The sequence below is a fragment of the Cervus elaphus genome, chromosome 19, assembly GCF_910594005.1.
Source record: "Cervus elaphus chromosome 19, mCerEla1.1, whole genome shotgun sequence".
Taxonomy (NCBI): domain Eukaryota; kingdom Metazoa; phylum Chordata; class Mammalia; order Artiodactyla; family Cervidae; genus Cervus; species Cervus elaphus.
The window spans coordinates 38,543,663-38,569,688 of NC_057833.1; the positions used below are offsets into that span (position 1 = coordinate 38,543,663).

Consider the following 26,026-nt stretch of genomic DNA (forward strand, 5'->3'; position numbering starts at 1 on the left):
TGATACTAGTGATAGAGAACCCACCTGCCAATAGAGGGTAAATAAGAGATGCGGGTTCGATCCCTGGGTTGGGAAGATCCCCTGGAGAGGGAAATGGCAACTGACTCCAGTGTTCTTACCTGGAGAATCCCAGGGACAGGGGAGCCTGGCGGACTGCAGTCTATAGGCTGCAAAGAGTCAGACATGACTTAGCACCCAGTATTCTTAGCCATTTCCTGCCAAACAATTTTAAGTATGTTTTTAAATTGCAGCTGTCACACTCTGCAGATGGCAAAAGTCTTTATTATAGGACAGAATTCTAATTAAAAAAAAATTTTTTTTTTCACTGTGCTGTGCAGCATGGGGGACCTTAATTCCCTGACCCAGGGGTTGAACCCTTGCCTCCTTCATTGGAAGTGCAGAATCTTAACCACTGGACCACCAAGAAAGCTCCTATCATAGGACAGAACTCTAATTGATCTACCTTATCCTCTACGTGCCACATGGTAAGGATATTTCTAAGGATTCTGTTACACTGGTGGTTCTCCATCTTGGCTGCGCAGTAGGATCCTTTGAAAAAGGATCCTAGGAAAGCTTTGAAAAGTGTATTAGTACTTCTGCCTGGGTTCCATCCCCAAACAACGAAATCAGAATCTCTGGGCACAGGGTCTAGGCATAAATATTTTTAAAAAAATTCCCCAAGTGATTCTAATGTGCAGATGGACTGAGAACCATTGTTCCAACAGAACATAGACATCGATAATGTCTGGGGTTTCAGGCAAAAACAGGCAGTTTCTCGCCCTGTCCTATCTCTCATTTTGGTTACAAATGATCTTTTCGTAAAATATTATCTAGGACAGGAGGGACACCAGAAAAACACATAGTTGTCAAATTCATAACTAAATTCAGACCAGGCACGTTTCATGAGTCCAACTCTGTCATTGAATGTGGATTTGTGGGTTTTGCTTTTTTTTTTTTTTTCTTGGTGACAACCCTGAAACCTGTAGCATGAGGAAATATCATGCTATTGAGTAAGAACTTTCTCTCATGTATGACTGCAACTGAATAAAAAATTGTGTCTTTAAAGGCCTGGAAATGAAAGAACAAAATGATCATAATTATAGCATTGGATGATTTCTTTTCTTTCAAACTTCTTTTGTGTTGACCATCACACTTGGAAAACTTAAAAAATAGAAGTAAAATATATGTTTAAATACTTGGATTTACTTTCGAAGAGACTGCTTTTGGCCGTCAACAAAAAGACAGGTCACTATGCAACTTGGACAAGTTCCCTGCCCCGGACCTCGGTCTTCTGTCTGCAGATTGTACCAGGAGAGCAGCAAGGCCTCTGGCAGCACCGCGTGCTGATTCCAGGCTCCCACAGTGCTGTTTCTATGAGACCAGTTTAACAAATGTTATCCAATATGCTTCCCTCAGTGATGAGTCGGGGCCAAGAGGGCTCTGAGCCGAGCTGTTTCACCTCCTCACCTCCAGAACGCACTTGCCCACGGTTCTGCCCTTTCCTCTGCCTACAGGGTGCCTTTCCCTTGCCAACTTCCTCCCTGTGGTCCCCTTCGCCCACTCACAACTGCAGGCCTCCTTCCGGGCCGCCTCTACACGATGAGCGGTTTGCCAGTTAATATACATCAATCTGCCACCTCCGAACAGCTTGGAGAGCCCCATCTGTTCTCTGGAGAATTCTAGCTAGAGGGACCACCCACCACCCACCACCAGCAGCTCATAGGCCAGCACAAGAGGGTTTCTGTGAGTGCTGGGCAGGGCGTCCTCCTCTGAGCACAGTGAGGCTTGGCTGGGAAGAATGAGAGGCAAGCACATCCCTTCACCTGGCTGGGCTTAACGGCCTAACACTGCACCTGATGAGGACCTCCTTCTCACTGTTGGAGGCTTTGTGGGTCTAGGTCCACCCCGAGCCACCCTCCCCTGGAGAGATCTGAGGGCTGAGGGCCACAGGGCCCTGGATGCCAGCCCAGGGTTCAAGGAAGAGTCAGCCAGCAGGGATCTGGGTTTCTTGTCTCTTACATAGCGTCACATGATAACTGCTGCCACTCATCGGTCCCTGTGCACTAGCTGCTCCAAACTCCTCATCCCATGGAATGCCTCAATAACCCTGAATGGAGGGACTGTTATCATAACCATGTTTTTAGATAAGGAAACTGAAGCTTAGTCAAGGTAAGTAACTTCCTCCAAACACGTAGTTAAGTGATAAGACTGTGTGAAGTATTGGCTCTGAACTCAAACTACGTGGATATGAATTCTGGCTCTGTCACTTATAAAGTATGTAACTTTGGGCAAATTGCTCTGAACATCAGCTTGTGCTTCTATTAAATGGCATAGTAAGCCCCCATTTATCAGGTCTAATGAAAAGAGCTTCGTTCATAGTCTGGGCTCAAGAAATGCAAATTATATCATTTTTAGCTGGATCTGAACCCTGATTCCTCTCCCAGGTGCTCAAAAATGACCTTCCCATAGGTGTTGAGTTTGTCTGATTTGCTCCTGGACACAGGCTCTGGAGACCTGGACTCCATGAGCCACCATTGCCCTTGAAAGCCCAGCCTTGAGAAAATGAATAACTGAACAGGCCTTACTGAGCAAATCTTATTTTAAAGGCCACCAGCTCCATAGCCTTATACTTCTAGAGGCACCAACTCTCTTCTGTTATCAGAGATCAGCTGCCCTGAGTCAAAGGGATGAGGTGGGATGGGGAAAGTAAATGGAACATTTAGAAGAAATACAAGGAGACCACCCATCCAAACACACCTCAGTGAGAGGGTGGAATAGTTTCAGAGCCTCTTGAAATAGGCAGTCTTACATCCCACCCCTTCTGCCTTCTGCTACCCAATCAAATAGAGACAGGAAGAATGCTTACAAAGTAAATACAAGACCACTTAATCTATAATATATATATAGCATCTGAACACCCAGTTGACCCCTCTGCCATTGAGACTGGAATAATCTAAAGGGTGGATTTTGGTTGCATTTCTCCTGCCCCAACATTTGGGTAGGAATGGATAGCAGCAGTGGCCACAGGGAGTATTCTTGACTTTGTGAACTTATAAATTTGCTCTGCTGAATTATAGAAAACCACCCAGAAGGACTGAAAGTTGTGTGTATTTTCTGTGACTTCAGCATCCAGGCCACAAATAAACAATTGAAATATTGGTGACATCCCTGTGGAAGGAACCTCGGAGGTATACCCTCCCGTCATGTCCTTCTGCAGGCCACTGGCTTATTGAATCCAGAGAAGAGGCAAGTTTTATTTCTTTGTGACTAAGCACTATTGTGCACACAGTTTGCAGCCACTTGGGAGCTGGTGGCAAGCCAGCTCCCACATGGCAGCACTGGGGGACCATTGAGGAAACCCTTCCCTTTAACCTTTAACTCCTGTGCCCACAGCCTGGGGCTTTTGGGAGAACAAGGTTGTATGGGTATAAAACTCATACTGAAAGGACTTCTTTCTTCTTTTCTGTCACACTTCACTCTGAGCAAGACTCGCTGGCTTGTGACTAGTAGGTGCCCTAGAGAGGGATACAGGCCTCCTTTTTATCCCTCTGGTGGAAGGTCATCCTTTTCCTCTCAGCTCTCTGGACATTTCTTCCACTAGGCGGCCACTCAGGCGAGAATCCCCCCTCTCAGAGGTCAGGCAATTTTCCCTTCTTGCTCCTTTGGAGTAACCGGCCCTCCCTTGGCAGTAGCTGAACTCACTTGCTTCCTGGGAAGGCTTGTGAGTCCAGCCCGGCTGCCACGAGGTCCCGGGCCCTGTGTGGAATGCTAGGCTGTTCCGTTAGCCTCTGTCCACCTCCCTGTTCCATTTTCCCACTCAGCCTTCAAACCCTTCCACCTGCCATGTTCCCACATGTGGATCGGGAAAGCTGATCTGTGGGGGAGAGGTGGTTGGAAAGAGCTAGAGACAGAGAGAGAGAGAGAACTAAATACAAGAGACACAGAAAGCGTGCTCCTGCCTGGCTTGCCTTTGGTCCTCCAGGTCTTCATTCCAGGTTTTCCAGAATGCTGCTATAATCATATGATGCCTTTTTTAAAAAAAACTTGAGTTACCTAAATTTGCTTTCTATTTATTGTCCCCCAAAGAGTTCTAACATATATCTCAAGCTCCCCACCCCACCTCACGAATGTTCTGCATGTCTGTGCCTCTCTTCTCTGAAAGCTCCCCACCGGCAGGGTAAGTTGACCCCACCCCCTTCCCAAGGCTGCTGTACACAACTTGTGTGGGTTAAACGTCTCAGCAGCCCTCTGCCCATTTCCTTTCCCCAGGCTCTCAGGGCAGGGGCTGAGTTTCTCATCGGACCGGGGACCAGGTATCTTGCATTCATCCAGGTATCTTCAGATGCCTGGAACACTGCCTGGCATAAGGCACATGCTTATTAATGTTGGATGAAAGAGTGAATCAGTGAAAGAATGATTTGTCAGTGCACCAAAATTCGTGTTGTATAAAACTCTCTAAAATAGCTCTGGAAATTTCCATTCTAACTTAAGTCTTAGGCATGCCATTTGGTCCAAGAAACATTGGACTGGCAAGGATGCTGCCCAGAAGGGTGACTGCCAGAAGCCCATTAAACAGGGCTTAGTAACTGTTCTGTTTTGAGAACATTCCCATGCCCCTTCTCCTGGAAATAGACACCATCTCCCTGGACAAAAAGGTGAGCACATGCCCCTGTTCTGGCCAAAAGGTGTCTTTGCCTGGCCTATAGTACTCTTGTTCCCCCCTAAAATACAAAGGGTCTGCTTCCTGAGGACAGATGGAGGCCAACATGCCCACTGAACCAGACAAATGCAGAGAAGAGGGACTGATGGAGAGCTGGACATAACCTTGGACCCTGGAGCTGGTAATTCTGTCCTCTTCCTGCCCTGGGAGCTGCCCTTGAGGCCTTACCACCTTGTTCAGGCCAATCTAAGTTGGATTTCTGAACCTGAGAACATAAAAAACCCTGATTAATCCAATATTAATCCTCCTGCAGTAGTCTGGACCTGATTACCAAGGTTTTCCCCCCAAAGACTGTAGCGCTAGCCCTTCCTTCCTACCTGTCTGGCCAGGAGTCATTTGTAGACTTTACCTTCCTTCTGGCCAAGACTGATGTCTGGAGCCCAGGTGACCAAAACAAAAAGACCTCTGGGTTAGGTTTAAACATATCCTTTATTATTAATCTCCTAGAATCAGGATTAAGAGAAAAAAGCAATGTACAGGAAAGTGTGTAAAATAATGATTGATATACTGAAGCTGGGGTGGACGTGGTTATAAAATCAAAGAATGCACATACAAGGGGCTTCCCAGGTGGCGCTAATGGTAAAGAATCTGCCTGCCAAAGCAGGAGACGTTAGAGACATGGGATCGATCCATGGGTCAAGAAGATCCCCTCGAGTAGGAAATGGCAAAGAATTGGACACATCTGAACACACATAAGCCCTGATGCGCATACTAAGGTCATAAGTACCATCTGTATGTAAACTCTGTTAAGGACAGGAATTTTCAACTTCTTCTTAGTCACTGCTCTATCCCCAATACCTAGAACAGGCTCTCGATGAGTATATCTTAATTGAGCAAGTAGGACAAAATGAAAGGAATATCCCTGAGGAGAGAGATGAGAACATGGAATGGGTGGTGGCCTGTTGGTGGGGAGAGCAGGGGTGTCAGGATAGAGGAGGGCTGAGAGGAGACAGAACGCTGTTCTGTACTGTGTATAGCTTTTACACAGATGGACTCCCTTAAAGAGTACATTTAAAGGGGTAAGACCAGGAAAGCAGGACACCGTGGGGCTAAAAACAGACTGGAAAAAACAGGAAATCTGGATGAGCATCTCTTACCGTCCTCCATGACAGCAGAGGAAAAAAGCTAACTGGAGGATTAGCAGTCCACTGTCTTCACACAGCAGCCCTGTGGGGCTGACCCGCGCTGGCTATAAAGATGGCCGCCTTGAGTGTTCTCTTACATGAGCAAATGAGGCTCCCATAAATAGCACAGCCAAGTCCTTTGAACACTGAGGCAGTAGCCCTTCGTTTTGACAGCCAGCCCTTGACATCTTGTCAACCTCATGGGAAGTCATGGCTGCCTATTCTCCGCTAAGCTGGTTTTACTGACACCTTTGGAAACAGTAGGCACTCTTGGATAAGGAAAAGCTTTCTTTGTTTAATTTGGGCCAATTCCTATTACAATCAACATTTCTTCTATTTCTAGAAGAATATTCCCAAAAGTTTGATTTCAGGGATCCCTTCAAAAGGTGGGCAGCATATGAAAGACAGAATTAATATCCTATATCTTTGACGGAGAATTTAGTAGTTAGTATTTTGACAGAGAAGTATACATTTACATAAAACATCTCATTTAAATCTTATTTCAGCTTAGGAAGGTGAAAAACTCAAGAGATGGATGAAGGTGAGAGTTGTACAACAATGTGAATATCCTTAGTGCCACTGAACTGTGCAGTTAAACATGGTTAAAATAATATGTTTCATATCAAGTGACTTTTGCCATAATAATAATAATAATAACATTGGCCTACAGAAAATGTCTCTCAGATACTTCATAAATTTTAACCTAAAAAAAAGTCAGTGAAAATATCTTAAAAAGAGGGACAAACATGTGTCTTTGAAGGTAAAAAAAAGTCAACTATAAAAATTAAATAAATAACAGCTTTATGCAGAAGATGGGATCGCCTCATTTTATAGAAATTGGGGTTTAGAAAAGCAAGTGGGAAGCAAGGGTTCCAACCAGGCCAGTCTCTAAAACACATATGTACTCCTCACCATTGCCTCCCCACATCTGTAGAGTACCTGCAGTTTACAAAGCAACTCTCAGAAACTATCCCATTTAATTCTCACAACAATCCAGGAATTATTTTAAATTTCCATTTGCTTTGGACTGAACGTCTATATGTTTCCCCTGTAAATTCATATATTGAAGCCTAATCTCCAATGTGGTGGTATTTGAAGGTAGGGCCTTTAGGTTGTGAGGATTCATTATAAAAAAAAAAATTCAAAAAATGGACAAAAGACCTAAGTAGACATTTCTCCAAAGAAGACATACAGATGGCCAACAGGCACATGAAAATAAGCTCCAAGTCACTAATCATTAAAGAAATGCAAATCAAAACCACAATCAGTTATCACTTCACACTGGTCAGAATGACCATATATATGACTATTATATACATAACTGAAAAAAAGAAAGTTTCTCATCCGTGTGTCTCCAAAGACACCAGGTTCTTTTTCCAAGAATTACACAAAGTCTTGTTAAAATCTGCAAGCTAAGTCACTTCATTTGTGTCTCACTCTTTGTGACCCTTGGACCATAGCCTGCCAGGCTCCTCTGTGCATGGGATTATCCCAGCAAAAATACTGGAGTTGGTTGCCATGCCCTCCTACAGGGGATCTTCCCAATCCATGGATTCAATCTGTATCTCTTATGTCTCCTGCATTGGCAGGTGGGTTCTTTACCACTAGCACCACCCGGGAAGCCCAACCTAGAAACATTTAATTACCTGTGGCTTATACAAATCACTTAGATTTCAATTGAGTCAAGGCTTAAGATATTATTAAAATGATCTGTCCCAACAAACTATAAAACACAAAATTAGGTTGTGAGAGTGGAGCCCTCAGGAACAGGATTGCAGACTTCCTCTCTGCTCTCTGCCTGTGAGGACACAAGACGGCCATCTGCATCCCGGGAAGCAAGCTCTCACCAGACACCAGATCTGCCCATGCCTTGACCTTGGACTTCCCAGCTTCCAGAACTGTGAGAAATAAATGTCTGCTACTTAGGCTACCCAGTCTATGGTTATTTGTTATAGCAGCCCCAACTGACTAGAACACCATTTCACAGAGGGAGAAACTGGAGTTTAGAGAGGGGAATACAGAGGTGGTGTGGTGTAAGACAGAGAGTGCTGGTCTGGGGAAAAAGACCTGGATCCTACTCGCAGCTGTGCTCTGTTGAACTTGGTGAACTTGGGCAAGGCATACATCCTCTCTGGCCCACAGTTTCCTCCTCTGCCAGGCAGGGCGATGGACTAGATGCTCTAGCATCCGCAGCAGCTCAGATAGTCTTTGATCCCAGGAAACCTCTTGGTGTTCCTTGTGAAGAAATTAGAACTTGAGTTTCGAAGGGGGAGCCAACCAAAACTGACATACACAACTGGCTCTGGTGGGATGTTGGCATTTGTTCCTATGCTGCAGTTCACACTTCTAAGTTTCTACAGTTGCAATGTCTTAATCATAACGACACTGCTTCTAGACTGCCATTAGTATTCCCATCAGAATTGGAAATGCCAAATTGCTAACAGCACCCTGGGGGCTTTGAATCACATGTTATCATCGCTTTAGATAATTTTTTAAATCATATTTGAGTTTATTAAAATATCAACCTTTTTTTCCAGTTAGAAATAGGGAAGTCTGTGCCAGTGTTTATATAAGGGCAGGAAAAAAAAATTCTGTCCCCCTGAAAGAAGCCAGCCCCCAGCTCCACTGAGCGGATTAAAACATCTGGGAAACCCACCTCTGCCTGTCTGCCTGTCTGAGGCTTCCCTTTGCTAGAGGGTATTGCCAGCAGCAGTGACAGGTCAGTGCTCAGTTAAAGCAGAAGGTGGAACCAGTGCAAGTAGAGGCCCGGGGCCCCTATCTGTGGTTCAAAACTGGAAGCTATGGTGTCTTGCCTGGTAAGGAAGTGGGTAGGACAGAAAGGGAATGGGCAGCCTGGGTTTGAATCTGGGCTCCATCACTTGTGGCTCTGTGAGCCTGGAACAGTTACTTCAACCCTCTGAGCTTTAACTTGCTCATCCATAACTTCTCATTTAGCATTTCTGGCTGAGAATCACTGCAATGATGGAACAGGCTTAAGATGTAGAGAAAAGCAATGATGGAAGAGGCTTAAAATGTGGAGAAAAGCCATGGTGGAACAGGCTTAAGATGTGGAGAAAATGATGACAGCTAGGTAGGCAGTTTCTCTATTCCCATTTAGTAGATGAGGAAATTGAGGCACAGAAAGAGTAAATAATTTACCAGAATTTGAATCTGTGTCATCTATCCCTAGAGCCTACAGTTAGCCATTATACTTGGCCATATGTCTAAATTCAAAAAGTTCTCATTTATAGCTACATAGCTCCACTGACATGTCACCTCCTGGGAATGCTGCTGTGTCCTTAGGGTTTTTTTCACAGAATACCTTTCATCACTTTGGTAAGGTTGTCCTGGTGCAAGATATGGCCTTCAGCATTGTAAGTCCTGAAACCAACTTATATCAGTGCAATAAAGATGGGACAGTAATTTATGAGTAATAACAACTGGAGGACACAGAACTCTTAGCCCTTATGCCCAACACATTAGTTAGAAGCCAGGTCAGAATCAGATTCAAATTTGGAAAACATGGACTCAGATGAGGATAGCTGTAAGACTCATGTCTGACAGCTGTCAGCTAGAGAATCCAGCCATCGAAAGCCCGCCTCCTCCACCTCCTGTCCTTGGGAAGGTACCCCAGGCTTCCTCTTCCAAAGTCAGCACTAGGACATTCTCACCTACTCACCCAACCTTGTCCCTGAGACTCGACTTTTCTTGGGTTCCATGGCTCACCAAACCCCTCCTGTTTATTAACTCATCCCTGCTCAATAAGGGGCTTCCCAGGTGACACTAGTGGTAAAAAACTCGCCTGCCAATGCAGGAGACCTAAGAAACGCAGGTTGGATCCCTGGATTGGGAAAATCCCCTGGAGGAGAGCATGGCAACCCACTCCAGTATTCTTGCCTAGAGAATCCCAGGGACAGAGTAGCCTGACAGGCTACAGCCCTTAGGGTTGCAAAGAGTAGGACACGACTGAAGCAATTTAGCATGCACTCCTGCAATTAAAATTTCCACTAGGATACAATAAAACTCGGAGGATGAGGAGTCTTTCTGTTTTCCAAAGATGGCTTTAAACATCTCTGCTGTTATGCTTGGTAAGTTATGCCTAAGTTTAGGTCTTCAGGAGAAATCTTTCTTCCTAGCCCAGCAGTACTGGCAACGTACACAAAACATCTGACACATAGTAGGTGCACAATAAATGTCCATGTAACAACAGACATCCACCCTGGTGATATATGGACGAGATACAGCCTCCGACCTCAAGGAGTTCATGGTCTAAGGAGGAGAGAAATGTGGAGAGACAACTGTGACTGAGGATACAGAGGACTGGGGCAGTGGTCAGGGTGGAGAGTTGCAGGAGCTCAGATGAGAGCGTGTAACCAAATGGGAAGAGGTGATGTCAGCAGAGGAGACCCTCCCTTCCCTCCACCAGCTTGTTCCCACACCCCTACCCCTACCCCAGGAAACATCAGAGCTGATAGCAAGGATGAGGAGGAGACTTATCTGGGAAAGGTAGGGAGGGTGATTCCTGGCAGGAAAGAGCAGGCTGCCTTTGAAGGATTATCAGTGATTCACCGATTGACCGATTCACCATGAGTACTGTGGGTTGGAGGTGTGGATGAGGGAGCCTGGGGGAGTGGAAAGAGATGAGGCCTGTGCACCCCTCTGTGGTCCCGGGGTCTCCCCAAGCCCCTTCCTCTGCTTGGCTGGATGGCCCTGCACGATCACTGCGCAACAGCACCCCAGGCCTGTGGCACAGGGTGCTGCCTCTCGGGGATGTGGGCCACGGCCTGGGAAGTCTGGATTTGGTTCAGAACACTCCAGACCTGAGAAATTCACTAGGAGGGTTTAAATCGAGGAAGTGACACCATCACAACTGTGGTTTTGAAAGAACACTTTGAACGCAGGGAGGCTGATGGACGGGTGAGGAGTGAGAGAAGCCTGGGGTGGGGAGAGGGGAGGATGAGCAGAGGCACAAGTGTGTGTGTGTGGGGTGAGGGGTGTGGGAGGGTCAGAAGGGGGGCCTTGGAGGAATCCAAGGAAGTTAGGATTTTGTGATCGAGCAGAAATGGGAGGGAGGAGACAAGGACACAATGAAAGCTGGAGCCTGTGGCTTAGGAGACATAGATGCAGGAGTCTTTATGTGGAGAGAGAGGAAGGTGAATCCACCCCTGACCAGAACAAAATGTCAGGGACCCCTGATGTTGTGGAGACAGGAAGAAACCTGTGGGAAGTGGGGAGGGGGCTGAGCAAGCCTGGCCCTGCGGTCTTTCTTGTTCCCACCGAGTAGGAGGTAGAGGTATCTGGAGAGACCGGGTGTGTGGGGAGCCTGGAGAGTGGTGAGGAGGAAACAGCTGCTGTGGGGGGGTGAGCGAGGCAGCCGATCAGGACGCCGGGGAGGACTGCCAAGCACGGGTTGTTTTCTCCTGGCCTGACAGCTGCCATCAGGCAGGGGACCAGATGGAACAATGAGGTAAGATCCTCCCGGCACAGGAGCTATGCTCTGGGGGCAGAGCAGGTGCTTTTAGACATAGAATTGTGTCCTCTGTGCCACTAGAGGGCCACCAGTGCAGAGACAACATTTGCCGATGAGGAGGCCCCAGGCCGGCCTCCCCAGCTACCAGCAGGAGCAGGCCTAGAGCGAGAGTGCAAAGGGAGGCCCATACACCCAGATGGCTAAACATGGAGACACTGAACAAAGCTGCTCCCTCAACCCGCCTGCCTTCCCAGTGGGACCTCGCAACCTATTCCCCAGCACCACCCTTGCCTCCCAGAGACTAAAAGTGGTGAGCTCTCCCCTGGGTTAGCCTGGCCACCTGTGGACCTGTGAGCCAGGATAGGGCATTAGCTGGACCTGGGCCCAGGACTACCAATTGGTGACTAGACCCTCAGAATGGATAGGGACGGACCTAATCAAGGTCCCCAGGGAGCTGAGGTAGGCAGGTTCCCCTCTCTGAGTCTGAGTGTCATTTTGCCAAACCAGGAATTCCAGGCAATTCTAAGTACCTCCCCAAACCACATCACCCGAGTGTTAGAAAAGTGAAAGAGTTATCTTATAGAAACTGCTTTGGCTAAATGCCTTCTTTGGGTGATAGGAAGTGATTGTCAACAAGGCAGGCCTTCTGGAAGCAACCCAATTTCCTTCAGCTGGTAAATGATAAAGCAAAATGTGGTATATCCATACAGTAGAACACCACTCCGTAACTTAAAAAATAGACTACTAATATGCAACAAGTCAGATATATCTCAAAAGCATCATGTTAAGAGAAGAATCCAGGCACAGAAGGCTCCAGGCTGTGTGATCCACCTTCATGACCTTCTGGAAGGGGAGTTATGGGGAGACAAGACAGTGGTTCCAGAGCAAGAAGGGTGGAGAGGAATGGCTTCAATAGGGCAGAGGGGAATTTGACTGGGTGATGAAAGTGGTCTATATCTTGATTGCTCAGGTGGTTACACAACTGTAGACACTTATCAAAACTCATTAAGCCAAATACTTTAAAAGGGTGAATTTAATGAAGCATGTTGTTTCTAAGTCATGTCTGACTCTGTGCTCTTTGTGACTCCATGGACTGCAGCATGCCAGGCTTCCCTGTCTGTTACCATCTCCTGGAGTTTGCTCAAATTCATGTCCTTTGCATCAGTGATGCCATCTAACTATCTCTCCAGGCAAGAATACTGTAGTGGGTAACCATTCCTTTCTCCAGGGAGTCTTCTGACTCAGGGATCAAACCTGCATCTCCCGCACTGCAGGCAGATTCTTTACTGTCTGAGCCACCAGAGAAGCCCTTAAGGAAGCTACCCTTCCCAAACAAGTAAATTAAAAAATGAATCAGACCCTGTTTCTCTGGTTTCCCAGGAAAGAGACTGTGATTTTCTCCCTCTTCCCTGGTCTAGTGGATCCATTTCAGCCTAAGTGACCCTCTCCTGTAATTACCATTATCCAATTGGTTACCAAACCAGAGAAAGATAGATAGAGACAGAGACAGAGATTTAGACAGAAATGCAGAAAACAGTTTGTATGTTGGAGTTTGTGATACGTAGGATCTTTCTGGGGCTTCCCAGGTAGTGCTAGTGGTAAAGAACCCTCCTGCCAATGCAGGAGACATAAGAGACGCAGGTTCGATCCCTGGGCCAAGGAAGATCCCTTGGAGAAGCGCACAGCAACCCACTCCACTATTTTTGCCTGGAGAATTCCACGGACAGAGGAACCTGGTAGGCTACATTCCATGGGGTCACACAGGATGGGACACGGCTGAAACAACTTAGCACACAGGATACTCTAAAGTGTGGGCCCCAAGGCAGAGAAAGTGTCCTCTTTCCAGGGTGTGAGAACAGGAAGAGACTGCCACAGGCTCAGAGCATCTCCTTTGATAAGTCTGGGTACCTCAGCTTCTACCATGTGATAGGTTCTCACTCAACACAACCCTTTGATAGGAAGCCTTCCATAAGCATTGCATTTTGCTGAAATTTTAATGTAAACTTTTAAAAGACTCCTGTAAGTAGCCACTTTAAAGTTAATATTCTCCCCCTAATTTACTTGTTTTGCACATTTGAAATTTTTCATGAACTGGATTTGCTTAAAAGGATAAGCCTGAAGGATAACGCATCAAACCTCCACTTTGCTTGACAGATCTGTCAGATTGTCCTGTTGTGGCGGGGCCCAATTGGAAACCAGAAAAATGAAAGGCAGAAAGGAAGAGAAGATACCACAAAACAAGGCCTAAACAGAAAGCATCTCTATATGTCTTTCTGATGCATGCTCACTGACACTCGCACATCCCTCCCCAGCCCAGCAGTCCTGTGGTCACCTGGATTTCACTCAATCACAGAAGCCACCTACTCTGAAAGTATGCGTCCTTCTTATGATGACCTTTACAAAGTTGTCATATCATGGGAGAGACTTTTGGCATGAGCACCTGTTATACCAAAGGGCTGCTGCTGACCATGGGGGCCCAAGAGGTCTATAATGACCCCTACAGTCACATAGTCCTTCAGAGACTCAGTGTATTCACACGTAAAGTGGGAATACTAATACTGTCTTTTTTTCTCATAACCGTGATGAGGGGTACATGTGGAGTTGCATGTGAAAAGGCCCTATCAACTCTGGAATAGCACCTATATAGTACCGATATGCCTGTGAGCCTGAGACCCAACCAGCTCCGTCTCCACGGCAAGGACCCCTGGCTTTTAGAGGAGCCCTCCAAAGCTTGTTAGTGGTTGAGATGCTTTTGTTTCTAATTTATAACCAACCTGCAGGAAGCCTCCTGCCCCTCCCTGGCTCACCGGAACACACAATCTAAAGATTTCTCTTGCTGTCCTGAGTGCTGGACCCTGCAGAACTAGCCTAGTCAGGGTCATCAAGTTCCCCCTGAGCTCCACGCAGCATGTGGTGTGTGCTAAGTGCAGAGGTCAGCACCCCAGACAGGCCCCCATTGTCCAGGCCCACGGGTCAGCGCGCGGGCTAATGTGGCCTGTTCAGGGAGGCGGGGCATGAACAATGGGAACAAATCTCTGCCCATTGCCCTCCCAGGGGACAAAGTGCTGGCAGGCTTTCCCTTGGAGCTCATCAATTCCAGAACCATTCAACCAGGTTGCTGAGCCCCGGAGGCTGCTGACTCACAAAGGGCCACTGGGCTGCTGGGGAAACAGGAAACCATTCACCAAAGAGAAAGGAAATGAGATGGTTTACAGAGGTAAGAGAAGACCAAGGGGGCATCACAAGGCCTGGAAGAAATGAAGTGAGAGAGATCACCTTCCCCTTTCTGTGCAAGTAGCTGCTCCCCTCAAGGGCAGGAGTTCTCTGCTCTCCTGTAATCCTCCCCCACCCCCAAACCCCTCTACCTTCCTCCCTCCTCTGTACCTGTTCACCAGGCACCATCTCGTAGACACTCACAGACACCTAAGTCACTGATCATTAAAGTGGGGAGGGACTGAAGAGACCACCAGCCCAAGGGCTCCAACCTTTTCAGCACCAACCACTCCTCTTACATCTGCTCCTGCAGGGATTCCATATTTGGGAGGATTTTAGAATAACTGCCTTTACTGAGTACCTGCTCCTTTGGATCATTCACTGAATTAAGAATTTCCCTTTATTATCACTTCTAGTGCCAGCAAAACCCCTGGGAAGTGGGTGTAATTATCTCTATTTTACATACAAGAAAACAGAGACTAAGAGATTTGTTTTTGCCTGAAATCCTATAGCTAGAAAATAGAGTTTTGAACCGAGGTCTGTGTGGCTTCAAGTCCCCAGAGACTTCTAGCATTTAAGAAGAAATAGCTCAGGCCCTGAGCTATTTGCCCTGCTGGGTGTATACTCAGGCAAAATGAAACTATATGTCCACTTACAAATTTGTGCAGGAACGTTTATAGCAGCATAATTCAAATGTTCATCAGCTGGTAAATGGATAAACAAAATGTGGGATATCCACACAATGGAATATTATTTGGTCATAAAAAGAATGAAGGATGATACAACATGAATGAATTCTGAAAACATTTGGTTAAGGGAGAGAAGTCAGTCACAACAGACCATTTACTATATGAGTTCGTTTTTGTAAAATGTCCAGAATAGGCAAATACATGGATAGAGACAGCAGATTGGTGACTGCCAAGGCTGAGGGGTTGGGGTGGGCAATGGCAGTGATCCCTAAAGAGTGCACGGTTCTTTCTGAGGTGACAAAAATGCTCTGAAATTGACTGTGGAGATGGTTGCTTATGGCTGTGAACGCATTAAAAACCACTAAGTTGTACATTTTCAACAGGTGAATTGTATGGTGTGTGGATTATATCTCTATAAAGCTATTTAAAAGGAAATAGCTCATGTTATGACTGAAAAGGCACCCTGGTTCTATGTTGTAAAGGTTGAGAGGCAGAAGTTGCATGGTACAGTGGAAGAACCAGAACTTGGGAACCAGTAACCTTGGACAAGTTGTTCATCCTCTCTGAGCCCGAGTTCCTTGTCTGTAAACTGGGGTCAATAAGCCCATCTCTCCCATTGTTATAGTCTACAGCAAGGCCCCCAGCCCCTCTAGGTACACAGTTTTCTGATTTTGAAGTTTGGGGCTTGAGTGAGGAGGCAGAGGGAGGAGGTGCCCGTGGACACAGAGGTTTCCCCTGCATAGAAGGGATCCTTCTCTCAGGATAAAATGGCTAGTCAGGCAAAGGGCTGAAAAGAAAGCTTGGTGATTCACTGTTCTCTGTTGCCTATGAGACCCCAAATAGGACAGACTGAGGAGAAAGTGAGAAAACAAAATGTGTGTGTGTGTGTGTGTGTGTGTGTGTGTGTGTGAGCTCTCTGGATAACCCTGCTGGGCCTGGGGACTAGTGGGACTCAGAACTAGGAGGGAGGTGGGTGTGAGAACTAAGGGACAGCCAGACTCCTGTGGAAGGTGGCTCTTTTTCAAAGCAACAGGATGGGTTGGATGATTCTGATATATTTCTTCCCAACTAGGAAGCATCTGCCAAAATGCCGAGATGCTTTTCTGAAAAGAACTGGAGTATTAGAGTTATGAAAAAGCTAAACAAGTAAAACAACGAAACCCAGAAAACAGAGCAACTTGACAACAGAGGTCTAACACTTAATGTCTTGGGGAAAGGTACCAGGTCAAGCACCAAGGTGGGAAGTGTACTCAATCTTTGTCATTCACAGATTCTGTACGTGTGAATTTGCCCACTCACTTCAATGCATGTGTAACTCCCAAATCACTGCTCACGGTGCTTTTGAGGTCACTCCCAGACATGAACACAGCAGCGAAAAATTTGTCACCCAGTGTGTACATTCCCAGTTGAGGTGGAATAAATGTTCTGCCTTCTTGTTTCAGCTCTTGTACTATAAACAGGAGTTCTTTTTGCAGTGTTTAGTGCTATGTTTTTGTATTATTTCCTTCTTGGTTCATGATTCTGCTGTATGGAACCACCCCAGGGGCAGTGCTAATGTCCAGTCCAGTGTTCCCAAACATAAGAAAGCTGTGATGTGCCTTACAGAGAAAATAATGAATCAATAATGTATATTACAAGAAACACATATTTTAAAAGGTTATATAATGATTGACAAGAATGTTGTGACCAAAGGCTCACAGGAACCCAACCCTGTATTTCCTTTAGGAAAAAGTAGTTCAGTGTTTGCTATTCAGTGTTCATACTCTTTATAGCTACTATAAATAATAGATGCTACGTATTTTTCATGTATTATCTCATTTTAATGCCCACAAACTGTTATATCTTACAAATAAGGAAATTGAGGTTATGCATATTAGACTGTGTGACTTAAGAGTTAACACATGCAAGTAGAAGGATTGGAATCCATTTCTGACTCTTCAGCAAGGAAAGGAATTGTCAATGAGGAATGTTCAGGATGGAAGCAGAGCTGAAATAGTCTAAGAATGCTTTTGTCCAGTTTTCTTGAAATCCCCCATTTCAGAGCAACAATATAATAAAAGGTAGAGGGAGATAATAATTCTAAATAATATTGGTGTTCTTCTGAGTGTGCTTGAACTAGGGCAGGTGGGGGGTTTGGGGGGAGGGAGACACTAGCTTCTCACTCTAATGCCAAAATATTGTACCGGAACTGAGATTGATTGATAAGAACGTAAAGTGTTCTTGACCTCTAATATCAATTGCTAGTAAAATTCCTTTTAAGTGCAAGCTGATGGATGTCTCTATAGCTGGGGAGAATGGTTGCAATTGCTTTCTGGATTAGGGCATGAACCAAAAGGCATCTAACATCTAGAAATGATAATTCAGTTTCATCTGTCAAAAGCCATCTTCTGCTTCTCTGAGGCTGTGGTTAGTCATCCTGACACTTGTTTTCCTATCCTGCCGCCAGAGCTGCTTTTCTGGCTGTTTTAACAGACTGTGGCCGACTCACCATGGAATGGAACGTGGCAGCAGTTGATATGAGAGGAGAGACTGGCCCTCACTCACTGTTACCACCACCTCAGTTTCCTGGGCAGAAAAGGAGCAGCAGTATCTCTGAACCACTTCCTGAAAGTATGCCTCTAAAAATGAGTGTCCGTGGTCGTTAGTCATCAGCTAGTCCTCAGCCTCCAGAGAATGTTGATGTTTGATGGGACCTGAGCGAGCATTTGGTTCAGCTTGCTGGTTTATGGAGACCAGAAAAGTCAGCTTCAGGTCGGGAGGCCCAGAGCTCTCTGCAGCTCAGTGCTTATCCTCCCATTCCTCTACCCCAGTTTATCCAAACCCCTCAAAACAGACAAAATGACAAAAGGCAGGGGAAGTTAACAAAATGAAATTTTTAAGAGAATTACCACACAGGGCTTCCCAAGTGGTTCAGTGGTAAAGAACCTGCCTGCCAATGCAGGAGACATAGGAGATGCAGGTTTGATTCCTGGGTTAGGAATATACCCTGGAGGAGGAAATAGCAACCCACTCCAGTATTCTTGCCATGGACAAGAGGAGTCTGGTGGGCTATTGTCCACGGGGCCACAAAGAGTTGGACATGACTGAGTGACTAACACACACACACACACACACACACACACACACACACGGCGTTCTATTATTTTCAAATAACAGCCCTGTTTTCACTGGCTATTTCTGATAGGTGTGCTGGCTCTTCAGGCAGAACTTTGGGAGGCCCTGTCCTTCCTAGCTTTTCAATATCTCGCGGTCTTACATTATGCACAGAGATCCCCAGCCAGTGTGTTGAATGAAAGAGTTAGAAATAAAAAGGACAAGGGCTTTGGAAATATAAATGTCCTGTACCAAATCCAGGTTCCTCCACTCACCAGATGGTAAATTTGGGCAACTTTTGAACTTCTCTAGGCCTCAATTTATTTATTTGTGAAATGCAAATAGACACTGCGCCCCTCACTCCCACTTATAGGGCTATTGTGAAGAGAAATGGGAAAATGAAGGCACACAATAAATGGCAGCTCTGATGACTGTATCTGGTGAATTAACATAGACCTTAAGCAACAAGGGCCTCCACGTGGCAGTATGATTTTCTATCCTTTTAATGCAACCCTATTTTGTTTGGCACAAAGATACAGAAGGGTAACCTGAAGGGCGAGTTGCTTTGTGTGACTGCGTGCTGTGGTGGGCATTACTTGACTGGTCCCTGTTTAAGGTGTTTAAGGAGAGGCGTCACAGTAAAGAGCGGATGCATGCCAATTGTTTTATTTATAATGCTTGTTTGGATGACAAGGCCAGCCAGCGTTTGGCCGCGTCTGTATCATCACTCCACAATGCGGCGGAAAGACTGGACAGCTGGGGAAGCTGCACCCCAGTCGACGGGCTTCCGGTACTCCTTCTTGTCCAGCAGGTACTGCCTGCCGCGGTAGTTGGGCAGCTCATAGAAGATCCAGGCGCCCTCCAGCACCTTACAGGAGTGGACCTCCCGCATGTGGAACTGCTCCATGATGGAAGGGCAGTCTTCCGTGGTCTCGTACATCTGACCATTAAAATCCCCTTTCTCAAAGATCTGAATCTTATACTGGCCTCCACTAGACTGAAAAACAAAAACATAACAGAAAACAAGGGGGAAAGAACAGCAAGTGTTACGGAAATCAACAGCAGGCTAGGAACTCAGAGAAGAGAGCATTTCAGGACCCGCCATCTTGAAAGCGAGATGATCTGAACTCCCATCCCCACCGTGTACTGACTAAAACAGTTGACGTCCAATAAGGAAAACTTTATTCCTTAAAATATATAAGGGGTAAAGAAAAGTGGAAATAAATCGTGTCGTCTTACGATGAACTGATCTAACATTTGACTGAAGCCTCATCAGCCAACAAGACACAACCACCCATTAAGAGGTAGGAAAATCTTAAGAAAACTCCTTTACATAAAAGCCTAAAAGGGGTGGAAGGGGAAGGGGAGAGAGAGTCCACCAGCTCCAGACTCACCAGGTGAACAGCCCTGCAGGAGCTGAGGCGGTCGTTGAGGCCCATCCAGTGCTGGTACTCGGGATACTCGCCCCGGGGTAGGATGTACATGTACCCAGCAAAATTGGGCCTTTCATACACAGCCCAGGTGCCTCCTTCCACTCTGATGGAGTTGCAGCGGCTCAGGTACATGTGGAAATCCGCACAGTCACAATCGCTGTCATAGTGGCGGCCTTGAAAGTTTTTATCTTCAAAGAAAGTAATCTGGAGTATAGGGCAAACAAAGCAAAGAACTGCGGGGTGAGGTGGCTGCGCTTACAGAAAAATGAAAATTAAGGGCATATCTCCCCCTTTAAGAATTCCTTTTCCCTTCATTTTGAGGAGAAAAAGATACAGTTCTACTGTACCTCACACATTTGCCTTCTGGCAGACAACTTTAGCTGTCAGCAATAGGAATGAGGACTTTATGAGGGCTTAAGATGAAGCCAAACAAGAGTGCTCTACTATAAGCCATCCTTTTCAGACTCGTTCATGGCTTCTTCCTCACTCTACTTATCACATTCTGTAATACGTTTTTCACTTTTTTATCTGTCTCTCCCACCGATACTTCTTTCAAGGGCAAGGATCAAGCCTTATTTAAGCTATGGATTCCTGTGCCAGAACTGGACAAAACCCTCAACAAAGGCTGGAAGAAGATGAGTGAGTTCCAAATACAGAAATTCATTTTAGATGATATAGAGGAAATATATAAAGAGAAACAAAACATAAACTTTAGCTTAAGAACTTTAGATAATATAGAATATACAGATATGAATATATATGTTCTGTACTATTATTTTGTTGCCAATAGAGTCATTGCAAAGTAACAAAACAAGGCAAGAATGTCCTTTGCTTCAAGCTCTTATCAAGTTGCACCACAATCCTCAGGGTAAACCTCCAAGGCCTGTGACAGCACTGGGAAATATGCAGCCCTGGGAAACAGGGAAATACTACGCCTGGCTGGAGAGCTGCAGCTCTACCATCAGCCCTGCTATTTTAATCAAGCCATTGCTCCAGACTGCGGCTTCTCATTGGTCAAATAAAAGGACTGGACTGGAATCGAAGCCCTGGCTGTAAAATAAAACTTCTCTCTTTGAACTAGGCAGTCGAGTTCCCAGGAAGTCCCAGGGCTTCATGACGCAGTTTCTGAAAACCACGAGACCAAATGGACCACAGAGTTTGTCCCTTCTTATTCTATAATTCCACACCCATGATCATTGCTAGGTTGTAATTCCAACTGAAATCACAGGTGTCATTCCCTGATGTTGTGCCGCCACCTTGTGGCTAAATGTGCTTCATCGGTTTAGGAGGGAAAACCAGGTCAGCCATTTTAGATGACAGCAACGGAACCAGTTAAGAGTCTGGAGAGGACTTTGGAAGAGAGGATGTCTGGGGTGAGGGCTGAAGGATGAGGAGGGGTTTTCTAGAGGCAGAGGAAAAAGGACAGCTCGTTTAAAGGAATAAAGGAGTCAAAGAACATGGCCCACCATAGAGTAGGGACAAGTAGTTCACTAAGCCTGGTACAGACTGAGCACGTGGTGAAGAGTTGGGAATTAAAGCCAGAAGTGACCCAGGAGCCAGGCTGGAATAATGCTGTGGCTTGTGCCTAGAAATAGGTGACTGCTATGGTGGAGCTGAGAGCTGCTGAGGACCAACCAAAGGCAATAGCAACACGAACGACACTGAGGGAAACAGTCACAAGAAATGAGGGTCTGGTGACTAGTCAGATGCAGGGAGTGAAGGAGAGGAAGAAACTAAGAATGACTTGCAGCTGGGTGTAACACCTCATTCTTTTCTGCCCCAGGTGAGTCTTTCTAGACGGTAACCTACTAGTAGTTTTTTCCTTCCACTGTAAACTTTCCCCTCCCTGCCCTTTCCATTTCTCTCTTCTCTTTCCTGTTCCCTAACAGCTTCCTTATCCTTTCCACCCCTAAATCATCTGCTCCACCCCCTTTTCCCCCTTCCCACATTCATCTCTTCCTGCTCCCTTTTCCATTTCAGCATAAGACAGGTTTAGAGTTATGTGGTACCCCAGTTTACGGATGAGAAAACAAAATTGCAACACCACTAGTTAAATCTAGGTAACACTGTCCACTGAAGAGTTGTTCTGAGGGTCTGATGGCACAGTGCCAATAAAGCAATTTTAATAGCTGCCTCATGACTGCCAATAAACTTTTGCTACATCAGTGACAGATAAAGAAGCTAAATGACTTGCCTAAGGTCACTAGCTAGTTACAAGTTGGTTGTGGACAGCAGTGCAAACTTCTGGCTAGCAGCCTGGTTACTTCATCTCCCTCTGCTGTCTTCCTGCCTGCACGGCCAGCTCTGTTCAACATAAGCCACTTACTCTTAGAAATGGAGCAAGACTGATCCTGAATCTGACGGGATTCTCCCAAAACCTGTGGCGAGCTCTTTAGGAAAATCAAGGTAACCCCTCTAAGAATGGATAGATTCTAAACTCCTTAATTCAACTGACCTTTGGTTTTTGGCCAACTATTCACCAAATAAGATGTTCTACAAGGGACATGCCAGGGGAAATTAATATCATCTTTCTTCCTTCATTGTTTCTCACACTTACTACCCTCTGCACACTTACCTGATGACTTCAGTATATGAACAGTAGAAATCTGTATAATTTTTTGCTTGCTGTCCACCTTCCCAGCAGACCAGCCAACCACCCCATGGTTGAAACAAAGCACTAGCATTGCCACAGTACCATTACTGAGCTCCAGGGCCAAGCTGTTCTTTTAGTCGGAGACCTTCCATATCTTAGGACCCAGAGAATGGTGCACCTCTACTCAATTTCAGTTTGTAGAAGGACCATGAAATCCACTTTATAGTCAGCTGAGAGGTTGGACAAAAAAAGATGTTGCAAAGGCTAAGAAATGTGCAGATTTTCCTAAGTTATTACAAAATCCCTCTAATTGTCAAGTTAATTTAAAAAAAAAAGCCTACTAATCCAATACAAAAGAGGGAAAAATGTCTTGAGTATGCCACAGGTAACAAAAACAAACTTAGAAAAATTGCTTTTGCCTAGCTCATAATTCCTCTGATTAAACTGCTAGCAAGATAGTGAGAAAGGAAGAAGCAATAAGAGTAAGAGATAAATTACTCTCCCCTTTGACCTAGCAAGTTTTAACTAAGTGAATAAACCAGCTACAAGGAATAAGAGTACTCCCACGCTGGAAATCATTGAAAGTGGGGGTTATTCTATAATAGCCTTCCTTCCACGCATGTGGATAGCCCTCTAAAGACTTCAGATTCTCTTTAGTGGATTTTCATGGCATATTTTTCAAAAATCTCAGAGCACTAAAGACGTTGTCTCATTTTTCTCCCCAAACCTTCTGGATGCAAATATGACTATTAGTTCTATTTTCCAAATTGGAAAAAAAAAAAAAAATCAGGCAGGCACTAACCAATTATGGAACAAGTTAACAGGTGCCTCCTGAAAAAATACAATGGCAAGTGCCTGACATTGCCTATGAGGCTTTCATGCCAAGGTGGTAGTCTAAACCTAAACATGAGAAAACAATTAGAAAGATTCAGATTTCAGTACTTTTTATAAGACATCTGGGTTTGGAGTTTGAAAAATGTCAATATCTCAAAGAACAACAATAAAAATAGGCAGGGCTGTTCTATAATAAAGAGGCTAAAAAATGTTAAAGAAACTTGACAACCAAATGAAATGCATGGTCCTTGACTGGATCCCACATCAGCCAGCCATGAAGCGTTTTTGCAGGCAGCATCTGGAGAAAAGTGAATATAGTCTGAATTATAGGTATTGTGTTTTGCTAAGGATATTATGTTTATACAGGGAATGCCCTTGTTTTTAGGATAAGCCTAAAAACTTAAGGCAAAATATAATGAAGTCTGCTATTTATTTTCAAATGGTTTAGTAAAAAGAGAGACAGAGAAACCAGATATGGCAAAATGTAAACAATTGGAAATTTAAGTAAAGGACAAACAAGTATTCGTTCACCATTTCTTTCTTATTAAGATTCAATGGGTTTGAATATTTTCAAAGTAAAACATTGGGGGGAAAACCAGGCACCAGAGGCTTTGCTTTAGACCTACAGTCAGTGAAGAATTAAAAAGAGCAGGAAGATATATTCCCTTATTCCCAAAAAAAAAATCAATTTCCAGTCCAACAACTGTGAATCAAATATTTTAGAGGCAATTTTCCTGATCTAAGTCAGCAATTTATTTAGGGAACAGGATAAGAGTAGCTGCTGAATGAAGGGGAGATGTAAGATTTAATTCACCTGATTGGTCCACCCACTTTGGCCACTTAGAATATTAATGGTTGAGGCTAAATTTCACAAGACAAAATTTTAATTGAATACTGAAAGTTTTCTACTCCACATAATCCTTTTATCTGCATGTCTTAGTCCTGTGGAAATTCAAAGATCAGCTGCTAGAAGGCAGAAATCAGGATGATACTTACACATTACATACCTGTACAGTATTCAACATAGCACCACACATGAAGATAAAACCCTTAATAAATTATTTGGTAATTGCTGGAATTGAAAATATAATAAGCATCCCTTCATCTATTCTTCAATCATCCCAGCATTCTAACTATCACACTCACCTCCAGGTGAAGAAGCAAAAATGTTTCTTTCAATGTATCATTAGGTGAAAAGAAAGTGGGTAGGCTAGAAATCAGCTTGACCATTTACTTACTTTGGTTCCAGCTTTAGACATGTTTGGTGCATAGATTGGTTTCCCCAGTGCTGAAATCCAGGAATGGCTAGAGAGTTACAGGCACAGAGACATTTATACTGGGCTGGTTTCAAATCAAACATTTGCTTAGTCATGAGAATAGGATCCAAAAATTGAGTCAGTCATTTACAGGCTATTGATGGTTTCTAGAAAAACAATCGGGATTATGAAATAAAGGAAAGCTTCAGTACCCTCTTTAATGCTTACCAAGCCTTGCTGCATTAGACTCTGCTGAGTCAAGACACCAAAACCCAGCCAAATTTTTCAAAATTAAAAACAAAGAAGATCCTCTTACCTGGGCAATTTGGTTTTTTAGCAAGCAGCCACCTTGAAATCCCCAGTATCTTTTTTTTTTTTTTTCACTTCAACAGAGCTTGTAGGAGATGAGTTGAAAAACCACGCTCTAATTCTAAACAGAAGTAAAACATGTTCCAAAGCAATAAAACTGACATGTCAACTAATGGCAGTGCATGATATTGTGTTTGGGGGGAAAAGTCAATACAAGTGACATTTTAGGAATGGCTAGAAAAATTGTAATATAGACCATATATTAGGTACTACTATTGTGCCATTGTTAAAACTTCCTGAATTATATGTACTATGATTATGTACAAGAATGTCTGATTTTAGGAAATACATACCAACGTATTTAGGAGTTAAGGTCCCAGATGTGGGCAACCTATCCTTACACTGTTGAGCAAAAATACAATAGTAACACTACGTAGAGGGTGGTAAAGTGAAGATGTGTGTGTGTGTTGGTCACTCAGTCGTGTCCGATTCTTTGTGACCCCATGGACTCCTCTGTCCATAGGATTCTCAAGGCAAGAATACTGGACTGGATTGCCATTTCCTTCTCCAAAAGTGAATGTAGCAAAATGTTAACAATTGGTCAACCCAGACAAAGGCATATGGGAATTCACACTCCTGCAACTGTCCTTTAAGTCTGAAATTTTTTTCAAAACACACACATACACACAAAAGTTCTAGACCAGGAGAAAGGGTGCTACAGTGTGTAGCCCAAGCAGCAGCAAGTTACTGTGGAAATCCTGCATCACACGGTTTAGCTAAGCCCAACCTGCCGCCTGCTAGGTGGCCTTTCTCTGCCATGCTATCATCTTGGAGCCTGTGTAGAGAACAGTTTTTGGCATTTAATGTACCTCTGATTTTATGAATAAGAGTACATCTCACGTAAACTCAAACAACAAATCAAGTCTTCTCCATTTTAATTTTCCTGGTCAAATATACTCTTAAGTTCGACTTCCTGATCTTTCCACTAATGAAGACTCCAGCAGATATTCTTATAAATGGGATGCCCCCAGATATATTATGGTTAGTTCAGAAAATGACAAATGTGCCTTGATATGAAGCGTGTTGGGTTATAAAGTATTAAGTTATGTGCCTAGTATTCTGAATTTTATAAACTTTAAAGTATCTAATTAATACCACTAATTTTATTAACCAATAGCAATTTCCAAAACACACTCATTACTCCAGTGTTTCTTTATTTGATAATGCTCTGCTTGGTTAAATTTCATCTTAAAATAAAAACTATAAGAACTCCAATTATAATTAAAACATTC

The 26,026-nt window shown here is 44.5% G+C and overlaps 1 protein-coding gene across 1 annotated transcript; it reads right to left on the bottom strand.

Annotated features, from left to right (window-relative positions):
- Positions 1–18,959: 18,959 nt before the first annotated feature.
- CRYGS (crystallin gamma S) lies at positions 18,960–25,973 on the bottom strand. Its single transcript, XM_043874320.1, has 3 exons — positions 24,408–25,973; positions 19,704–19,946; positions 18,960–19,306 (listed from the first exon to the last, which is right to left on the bottom strand). Exons 1-3 carry the CDS (start codon positions 24,426–24,428, stop codon positions 19,034–19,036), a joined length of 537 nt encoding a protein of 178 aa, XP_043730255.1. The 5' UTR covers positions 24,429–25,973; the 3' UTR covers positions 18,960–19,033.
- Between the last annotated feature and the right edge of the window lie 53 nt (positions 25,974–26,026).